We start from the raw sequence: 8,936 nt of genomic DNA, 5'->3' as shown, positions 1-8,936 counted from the left end.
ACGTAAAGCTCGTTTTGTTGAAGTTCGGTAGTCGCTAAAACTTGGATATATTGGCTGCCCATAATCGACATTGCCATAAACATTTATATTTTTTACACATAATACCGAATTTGCCATTATAAAAAGGATAATAAAACTAATATAAATTATACATACAAATTTACACACAAATTTTTTGTAGATGCTCTTTTATTATTATTGATTAAATCATTTTTGTAAGTCAACTACAAGAAAAATTCAGGTCAAGGAAAAGAATTCAAAAGTCTCGAGTTTGATCAATTATCACGTATAAACTCTTATAAGTATTAGAGGATATTACAGAATTTATAACAAACTCTTTGAAAACCTTTAATATTCCTCAAACATTTTATTACGGTACGAAAAGTGCCAGCAATTTGGCTAAAGGCACGAAGCCATACACAACTAGTTTCAAATATTATTCAGTTGAATTTCGCGCCTTTATTTGAAAAAAGTGTTCGTCATGGCACAACTGAAAAAATATTGAACCCGAATATAAGCAACAAGTTAAATTCATCACTGCAGTTTCTTTCATATTATATCGAAATGTCGGTGGATAATTTTTCTAGTTTTAATATTAATCGTTGGCATGTATGCAAAGATATAGATCCAAAATTTTTTCTATTGGTATGTAAAAAATTAAACAAAAACATTTTGAATAAAGTGATAAATGTGTGTGAGAACCGTTTTTAATATATACATGCATTGTTTGATAGTGTTTGTGGCCACCAACAACCACCATTTTGCTGCATGAATGACAGTCAACGTCATATTCGTATTAGAATTGTCTAACAAGAAATAAACATTTGTAATCTTATTTAGGTTTAACAAATTTTTAAACATGATGGTAAATAAGTTATTGATTTGTGCTATGCAAGATTTGTTTATACTGCAATTTAAATTATTAGTTCTTTGTCAGAAAGGGGCGTAAATGTTTTATCGCGGAAAGATAACTTTGTTTCTATATTTTGCCATTTTTTAAATTGTAAGTACTATAAATTTCAACTATCTTTACTAAATTCTTTATTTTAGGACGGAGTGGATGATACTTCAAGTCCAGTGATTGAAAAAAATCCGGGAAATCAAAATAATGCGGATGCCGCACCTTCGGCAGAAAATTGCTTACTAGTACTGATAATAATATAAATTTATCAAATTTATGCTACTGAAAAGTGTTTTACGAATATGTTTTCCAGGTTGATATATCAGATGCCTTGTCTGAGAAAGATAGAGTTAAATTCACAGTTCATACAAAAACTTCGCTAAGTGGATACAATAAGCCTGAATTTTTTGTAGTTAGGCAACATGAAGAATTTATTTGGTTACATGATAGGTTTGAAGAAAATGAAGAATATGCAGGTTATATTGTAAGTTCACATTCATGTTTACTATAGTACAAACAGTATAGTACAATATATTTTTATTTTTTAACATTTAGTTCAAAACAATATCTAACTATTCTTCAAATAGTTTTATAACTTATTTTTTATTTGTCAGATTCCACCAGCCCCACCGAGGCCAGACTTTGATGCCTCTAGAGAAAAATTGCAACGTTTAGGTGAAGGAGAGGGCAATATGACTAAAGAAGAATTTGCTAAAATGAAACAAGAACTAGAGGCGTATGATCAACTTTGTATACTGAATTATAAGCATTAATTTTCTTATATTTTCATTTTCTTTCAGAGAATATCTTGCTACTTTCAAAAAGACTGTTGCTATGCATGAGGTTTTCCTCACCCGCTTAGCAGGGCATCCAGTATTTCGTAATGATTCACATTTGAAAGTATTTTTAGAGTATGATCAAGACCTTTGTGCACGTCCAAAAAGGAAAATGGAATATCTTGGAGGATTGGTAATTATTATATTAGTTCTTTAATAATGGAGATTTGTATTTTATGATTTCGAATCATAACATGTCTGGTTTTAATTATGTATTTTAATTCTAAATTTTTGTTTCTAGGTTCGATGTCTAGGTAAAACAACTGATGAACTTTATCTTGGTGCTACAGTGAGGGACGTTAATGACTTTTTTGAAACTGAGTATAATTTCTTGGGTGAATATCATTCTAATTTAAAGGAAGCAGCACAAAGAACTTCTAAGATGACTAACAAACATAAAGGTTGGTTGTGTGTTTAAAATTGATTGATTTTAATGAATTTTACATATGCAATATACTTTCCAGAAATGGCCGATTGTTACATTAAAATCTCATGTGCTTTGAAAGAATTTTCTATTACTGAACATGGAACAGGTAGTTCTATGGAGAAGTTCCTAGCAAAAACTGCAGATATTTTTGAGAAAGCTAGGGTATGTGTTGTGTATTATAAAAGTAATAACATAAAAGTAATGTTCAATTCATATTTTCACAGAAAATAGAATGTCGAGTGGCTAGTGATCAAGATCTGAAACTAGGCGATACTTTACGCTATTATCAAAGAGAGAGCAATGCAGCTAAGGCATTGTTAATTAGAAGATTAAGGTAATTAAGATTGTCTAGTTTTGAATTTATAGTCTAAAATTATAACATTATTTTAAAACCAATTTTTGCAGATGTTTGGCAGAATATGAGACTGCAAATAGAAATTTAGAAAAGGCTAGATCAAAAAATAAAGATGTTCATGCGGTAAGTAAGATTGTAACCAATATAAAATAGAAAAAAATTATATACATATTTTTTCAATAACATGCAGCCTATAGAAGTACAGGAGGTAATAATTATGTGAAGAATTTTTTTTTATAATCATTTAACATTTTTATGTATTCTGTATGTTCACAATTTTGATTATCTAAAGACTGTTCGTTAAATTAAATTTTTTTTAGGCGGAGACTGCTCAAACAAAAGCTTGTGAAATGTTTGAATCAATGTCAGCTCGTGGAAAAGATGAGCTTATTGGTTTTCGTGCTAGAAGAGTAGCTGCCTTCAAAAAAAGGTAATTTTTTATAGTAAATACTTTTTATACAATTTTAACAAATTATTGATTTTCAGCCTTGTGGAATTGGCAGAATTGGAAATAAAACAAGCTAGATCTCAACATGATTTACTGCGTAAATCTTTATTAAGTCTTAAGGAATGTGAATAATATATGATTCGGGCTGAGGAATAGAGAAATGGACATAATGATAATAAAATATAAGTTAATCACCAAATCAATTATTTTATAATATATTCCATTTAATTATTTTGTATTATGTTATTATATGTATATTATAATTGAAAATGTGTCATGATAATCTGTACTGGATCACATTTTATTCTTGTTGAAAATTGATATTAGCCAATTATATTTAAGCATATGATTATTCGTAAACTCTGAAATCAAAGTTTATTATGTTGCAAGATTATTTTAAGACTTCAGTGAATCATTCCAGATTAATTTCACAGACACCATATATGCTAGTGTTTAAGTTACTATTTTTCCAACTGCTAAGTGCCTATTTGGAAATAATTTTATATAAAATTAAAACAATTTAATTCAACTTTCGATGATTTCTGTAAACTTCCTTTTTATACACATATCATGTAATTTCATGTAAAAATAAACCCTATTTTTATTATTGTTATACTTTGTTAACAAGCTAATGTAAATAGATTGTCTTGTAAATTGTGATACTGTATATTGCATTTGCATGATTGTGGTGTAATTACATTTTATATATAATTGTTTGCATATTGAATATGTGGTAAAATAAAGAATATATATTTAGAAGAGTATACTTGAATATGTATCATATGTATGTGTATCATGAACTTTAATAAAAATGTTTTATTTTATTTAAGGTATTCTCATCCATTTTTTTTTTGCAGTGGCATAAGTGTTTAATGTAAAAGTTAGTAATAGATTGCTTTTGAAATCCGAATCTGCGATTGAAAATATGATCTCATATTTAATAGCCAATTGAGTTTATTAAAATTCATTAAAACTGTTTAAAAAATATATATTTTGGATTTTACACAGAATTTTACTTTTAGTTTAATAAATATATTTGGATTTTACATTGAATTAAATGTTAATATTTTGTTACTTTTAAAATAAATATATACGAATTTTTTATAAACTGAGTTGTTGAAGTGATTAAATTAGTTCAATGAATGATAATATGAAAAGTAAGAATGATTTATAATTCGCGCCATTACGTCGATAAGTTGGCAACATGTAATTTGTTTCCGGCATCCACTTAGTACAGTTCATAGAAAATTATTTCTTTTCCTCTTCGTGCTGCAAATGTATACGTTTGTCAGAAACTAAAATACACAATTATGGCCACTGCAATTTCCAAAAAACGTAAGGTAAGGATTTTCGTGCATATAAGTAAAGTTTGTGACTTGAGGAACAATGTTATTCAACAAAACATAAGTGTAAAACGTGTTATAACCTATACGACCGAAAAACATGTGTCAAAGATATCGAAGCGTTCTAAGTGACTGATTAGTTATTTCTGTTTTAGTTCGTAGCTGACGGAGTTTTTAAAGCTGAGCTCAATGAGTTTTTGACAAGAGAATTGGCAGAAGATGGGTACTCCGGAGTCGAGGTTCGAGTTACCCCAACCCGAACTGAAATCATTATCATGGCAACAAGAACACAAAATGTCTTGGGAGAGAAGGGTCGACGTATTCGTGAACTTACTGCAGTAGTTCAAAAGCGTTTCAATTTCATTGATAACTCCGTAGAATTATATGCCGAAAAAGTATGTCAATGATAATGTTATTTTGAGTTAATTTGCTAGTACATGATTGTGACTAGTGAAAGCTGTTGCATATTATTAATATGCCTTATTATTGTAGGTTGCTACCAGAGGTTTGTGCGCAATTGCTCAAGCTGAATCTTTAAGATACAAACTTATCGGAGGTTTGGCTGTAAGACGTGCCTGTTATGGTGTATTGCGTTTCATTATGGAATCTGGAGCTAAAGGCTGTGAAGTAGTTGTTTCCGGAAAACTCAGAGGACAACGTGCCAAGTCAATGAAATTCATTGATGGACTCATGATCCACTCAGGAGATCCATGCAATGACTATGTTGACACAGCCACCCGTCATGTATTGTTGAGGCAAGGAGTGTTAGGAATTAAAGTTAAAATTATGTTGCCATTCGACCCTGCAGGCAAACAAGGTCCCAAGAAACCACTTCCTGATAATGTTTCAGTTGTCGATCCTAAAGAAGAACCACTTCCAACAGTACCGAGCAGTGAGAGCAAAGTTCCCAAGCCTGAAGTACCATCTGTCCTACCAGCAATGGCTATGGCTTAAATTATTTGTATAATACAAAGCCCTTTATGTAATAAATAAATATTTACATAAGGTATCTCGTTGTTTCATTATAAACACATTACAGGAAAATAGACAAGAGAATACTTAAAAATTGAATATTTCAATGTTATAAAATCTTTGTTAAACAATCATAAACAATACAGAATATATACGTTTTTAGTGAATGCCATACTAGTAAATTAAGATGTTACTACAAACTTCCCAAAGTAAATTTGCTAATTTTTTTTATCTCGGTCATATCATTTTGAATCAATAAACAACAAATTTGAAAGTATCTGTATGTATCCATATTCAAGCCAAAAGTTTAGCCCTTTATCGACGCTTTTTTGCAAAAAAATTACTTAGGTAAATACGTATATAAATTAATTTAAATCTTATCTTATTTTGTAATATATTTAAATGGCTCTGATATTTGCTAAATGATACTAATAAATAGATGACACCACAGTTCCAATGAATTACGTGTAGTATAGTCAAAAGTTAAATGACAAGAAATTCTAACCTGTAAGACACTTAGTTGGGTTAGTTAATTTTTCATTTAAAAGTTAATGAATAAATCTATATTGAAAGAAAATGACGTTATATCATTTTGGAAATTGTGTTGCTTTAGTTTATGTACCTTATTACATGACTTATAAATTAGCAGGCCTGTAAGTATCTGTCCATTTAAATGAGAAATAATTACTGAAAAATATTGCTTTATATATTATATGAAATATTAGCAAACAGATTTTCTGAAAGTCTTTATTGTTCCATACATTTCTGTATTCTTATATCATCATCAATATATTGAACATCGGAGAATCTCATTATTACAAGTACACGACACAAAACTACACCACAAAACTTGCCAGCAATTGCAGATTATTTTATAATTGAATTTGTAATGAATAGTTCAAATAATACATTATTTTTAACACAACTGATATAATAGACGCCTGGGAGAACAGGTCTACGCTTATATGGTCTGATAATGACATAAAATCATAAATCAATAACAATTCGTATATATATATATATATATATATATATATATATATATATATGAAATCTCCTAATGTTTGAAGTTACTTTTTGAGACAAAATGTTTCTTCTTCTATTCCTTCAGATCAGAATATGGCGCTTTTTGGAAATGTTTCCAAGCCGGCGGAATATATATGTTCACACAATTGTGTAAAATGTTAATATTAGCTACTTTCTTCCCTGATTCTGCTGATTCACTTGGATCGACTGGTTATACAGTATTTCTATATGTACGTTTGTAATAACATTGCAACTATATCAAGCACAACTTGAATAGTTTTTTGCATTCAAAACTGAGTTTTGCTAGCTTAACATTCAATAATTGTATAATTTAATAAATATATTTTATGTTTCAATAGGAGTTTTTAAGAAGCAGTGTAGATTTTGCAGATTTATTAGGATTGCGATTGGTATTATCTTGTATACCAGGAAAAGGTCATAGTAAATTGATAACAGCAGGTTTGGGATGGGCTGCTGCAGAAGCTATTTTAACAAAAGGTCTTCTTTTGTGGACTGGTGCTAGAGGAGCGGAATTCCAATGGACTTACATGCAAAAATGTCTGGAAGGAAATTTAGCTTTGGTATGAAGACAGGAAAAACATATTCAAAATAGATTTCTTGACATAAAATTATTTCATAAAAAATGCTTTAAGAAGCTAACAAATTTTGATCCATTGATCTTTTTCTTAGGTTCAACACATAACTACAGTCACTTTAGTCTGGTTATTCTCCCGGCACGATCTTAAAAAGGCCTTTGTTCCAATAATTACGATCTTATTATTATTGACTGCAATGAGAGGTCTTGTGATAGATAGTGTTATTCAAGCCATTATTGTTGGGCCATGGTGCGTCTTATTAGTACGGGGTCTTATTGCTGGTGCAATGGGTTTAATCACTTTGCAAATATATGCAGGGCTAGCTCAGAATATTGGAATATTTTAAATAGAAAAAATAGAAATGTGTAATTTAATATTTATATATCAAAGTGTGTTCATTAAAAGTAATAATTATATAACAGACATTTATATGATTATAAGGAACATGATTAATATAAGATGTATTAATAATTTATGTAAAATAATTATTAATTTAGGTAACAATAAATATACAAAAGAAAATATTTATAGAGTTTTTTTTCAAATATTTTTACGACTCATTTCACAAACAGTAAAATATTTTTTCTAATCATAAACAATTTAAATAATATATAATTTTATTATAATAATAATAATATATAATTAAATATATTATTATTTTTATTAATAAAATTTATTATTTTATCTTTGTCTATTTAATAAAATAAAGAACTCCAAAAACTACATTTTCAACACATGTCTAGTAACAAAAAAAATGTTTAAAATTGATCTCAATGAAAATAAAATAATGAAATAATGAAATAAATCAAATCAAATAAAATTTAAATTTAAATTGGAGTAAGTTCATGATATTAAAACAAGTCTTTAATAACTCATTTCTCCACCATTTTTTTGCTTTAAGTATTTAGTTTGAGAGGGATTTTTTAAGAGATCATTTTCCAGCACTGGCTATTGTATATGCAGAACATGCCTTTATGATAGGGTTGTTTTTTACCCTTCCGTTTTTTATAGTGAAGGGTTGCGCGACCTGCGCTCAGTTCTAACTTGAATCTTGTAGTGAATGGTTTAATGGCGATATTCTAATGTTTACAATAATATTTTTTTAAATTTTAATTGAAGGAAATGTTCGATAAAGACTTCATTTACTACTAAATTTAAATTCTATAAAATCATTAAATTTTGTAATATTTAAAATATATTTATGTTAAATTGAGGGCGGCGGACGAGAGAGTACGCAAATAGAATAAAATAATGTGAAAATCCATACATATTTTATAAATTAAAAAAAAAAACAGATGCATAAAATATGAGAATATTTTTGAATTATATCAGCAATTGACCTAAATGATTTTTTATAATAAAATTAATTGTGAATGAATTATTATCAAGGAAACTTAAGGAGCACAAATCTAAAAATAAATTATATGATTAAATTATACTATGTAAAATAATAATACACCTATGGTATACTACTAATTATTAATATAATATTAAACGAATAATAATAGTAAAGGTATGACTATTAGAACGACGTGGGAATAACTCAGTATACAAATCTTACATATCTTTATATCAAAATAAACACATATGCATAAAATATTTTTGTAATATTAAAATATCGCCAATAATTCCAATTAATTTGTTTTATTATAAAAGTAATTGTGAAGTGTTATGAAAAAGAATGTAGAATTTCATTGCAGGATTCTTTATCCAAGAAAAATAACGTGGATTAAAAATTTTAGAGGTAATTTATATGATTCTAATAAGCCTATTAAGTATATAAAATAATGATATACCTATAGTATATTATTTTATAATTATAATATTAAACGAATAATAATAGTCAATGCATGACTTGCTAAGTAAGTAAATGTTCTACAAATTTGGACATATGTGCTTGATTTTATTTTTTAGATGAATAGAAGATAAATTATTACTTCTCTCAATTGTTTATAAATCTATTAAAAGTAAAAGTCTATTACTTATTCATTTAAAATCAAAATAATTAAAATTTACACTCCAATTTTAATAA

At 27.9% G+C, this 8,936-nt stretch overlaps 3 protein-coding genes across 5 annotated transcripts; all 3 read left to right on the top strand.

Moving 5' to 3' along the window:
- Positions 1-530: 530 nt before the first annotated feature.
- On the top strand, positions 531-3,275 carry LOC113368419 (sorting nexin-6-like). 3 transcript variants are annotated; one of them, XM_026609962.1, is made up of 12 exons: positions 531-645; positions 1,051-1,146; positions 1,215-1,385; positions 1,516-1,637; positions 1,702-1,870; positions 1,979-2,138; positions 2,202-2,326; positions 2,389-2,498; positions 2,570-2,642; positions 2,710-2,727; positions 2,840-2,949; positions 3,006-3,134. In XM_026609962.1, the coding sequence occupies exons 1-12, from the start codon at positions 565-567 to the stop codon at positions 3,097-3,099; spliced, it is 1,329 nt and encodes a 442-aa protein (XP_026465747.1). In that variant the 5' UTR covers positions 531-564; the 3' UTR covers positions 3,100-3,134. The 3 variants fall into 3 exon arrangements, with proteins under 3 accessions (XP_026465747.1, XP_026465746.1, XP_026465748.1); XM_026609961.1 differs by lacking the exon at positions 2,710-2,727 and having other exon boundaries at positions 3,006-3,275; XM_026609963.1 differs by lacking the exons at positions 531-645; positions 2,710-2,727 and adding an exon at positions 658-865.
- Positions 3,276-4,187: 912 nt separating this feature from the next.
- Positions 4,188-5,281, top strand: LOC113368423 (40S ribosomal protein S3-like). The gene is made up of 3 exons (XM_026609968.1): positions 4,188-4,307; positions 4,466-4,705; positions 4,803-5,281. Exons 1-3 carry the CDS (start codon positions 4,278-4,280, stop codon positions 5,262-5,264), a joined length of 732 nt encoding a protein of 243 aa, XP_026465753.1. The 5' UTR covers positions 4,188-4,277; the 3' UTR covers positions 5,265-5,281.
- A 577-nt stretch (positions 5,282-5,858) lies between these two features.
- Positions 5,859-7,401, top strand: LOC113368424 (transmembrane protein 147-like). The gene is made up of 4 exons (XM_026609969.1): positions 5,859-5,935; positions 6,394-6,538; positions 6,668-6,889; positions 6,999-7,401. Exons 1-4 carry the CDS (start codon positions 5,859-5,861, stop codon positions 7,248-7,250), a joined length of 696 nt encoding a protein of 231 aa, XP_026465754.1. The 3' UTR covers positions 7,251-7,401.
- Positions 7,402-8,936: the final 1,535 nt, after the last annotated feature.

The sequence above is a fragment of the Ctenocephalides felis genome, unplaced genomic scaffold (assembly GCF_003426905.1).
Source record: "Ctenocephalides felis isolate EL2017-DRISC unplaced genomic scaffold, ASM342690v1 CF-g0.4_SCAFFOLD_01170, whole genome shotgun sequence".
Taxonomy (NCBI): Eukaryota; Metazoa; Arthropoda; class Insecta; order Siphonaptera; family Pulicidae; genus Ctenocephalides; species Ctenocephalides felis.
This window is presented reverse-complemented; position numbering and strand designations above follow the sequence as displayed.

What these genes read in the sequence shown, in the direction of transcription:
- LOC113368419 (XM_026609962.1), top strand. Translation starts at nt 565, where the DNA reads ATGTCGGTGGATAATTTTTCTAGTTTTAATATTAATCGTTGGCATGTA. An exon ending in CGGCAGAAAATTGCTTACTA is followed by an intron (nt 1,147 to 1,214) that starts GTACTGATAATA and finishes TATGTTTTCCAG; the next exon opens with GTTGATATATCAGATGCCTT. An exon ending in TTGTTAATTAGAAGATTAAG is followed by an intron (nt 2,499 to 2,569) that starts GTAATTAAGATT and finishes CAATTTTTGCAG; the next exon opens with ATGTTTGGCAGAATATGAGA.
- LOC113368423 (XM_026609968.1), top strand. Translation starts at nt 4,278, where the DNA reads ATGGCCACTGCAATTTCCAAAAAACGTAAG. An exon ending in CAATTTCCAAAAAACGTAAG is followed by an intron (nt 4,308 to 4,465) that starts GTAAGGATTTTC and finishes TTTCTGTTTTAG; the next exon opens with TTCGTAGCTGACGGAGTTTT. An exon ending in TAGAATTATATGCCGAAAAA is followed by an intron (nt 4,706 to 4,802) that starts GTATGTCAATGA and finishes TTATTATTGTAG; the next exon opens with GTTGCTACCAGAGGTTTGTG.
- LOC113368424 (XM_026609969.1), top strand. Translation starts at nt 5,859, where the DNA reads ATGACGTTATATCATTTTGGAAATTGTGTTGCTTTAGTTTATGTACCT. An exon ending in GTTATACAGTATTTCTATAT is followed by an intron (nt 6,539 to 6,667) that starts GTACGTTTGTAA and finishes ATGTTTCAATAG; the next exon opens with GAGTTTTTAAGAAGCAGTGT. An exon ending in TGGAAGGAAATTTAGCTTTG is followed by an intron (nt 6,890 to 6,998) that starts GTATGAAGACAG and finishes TCTTTTTCTTAG; the next exon opens with GTTCAACACATAACTACAGT.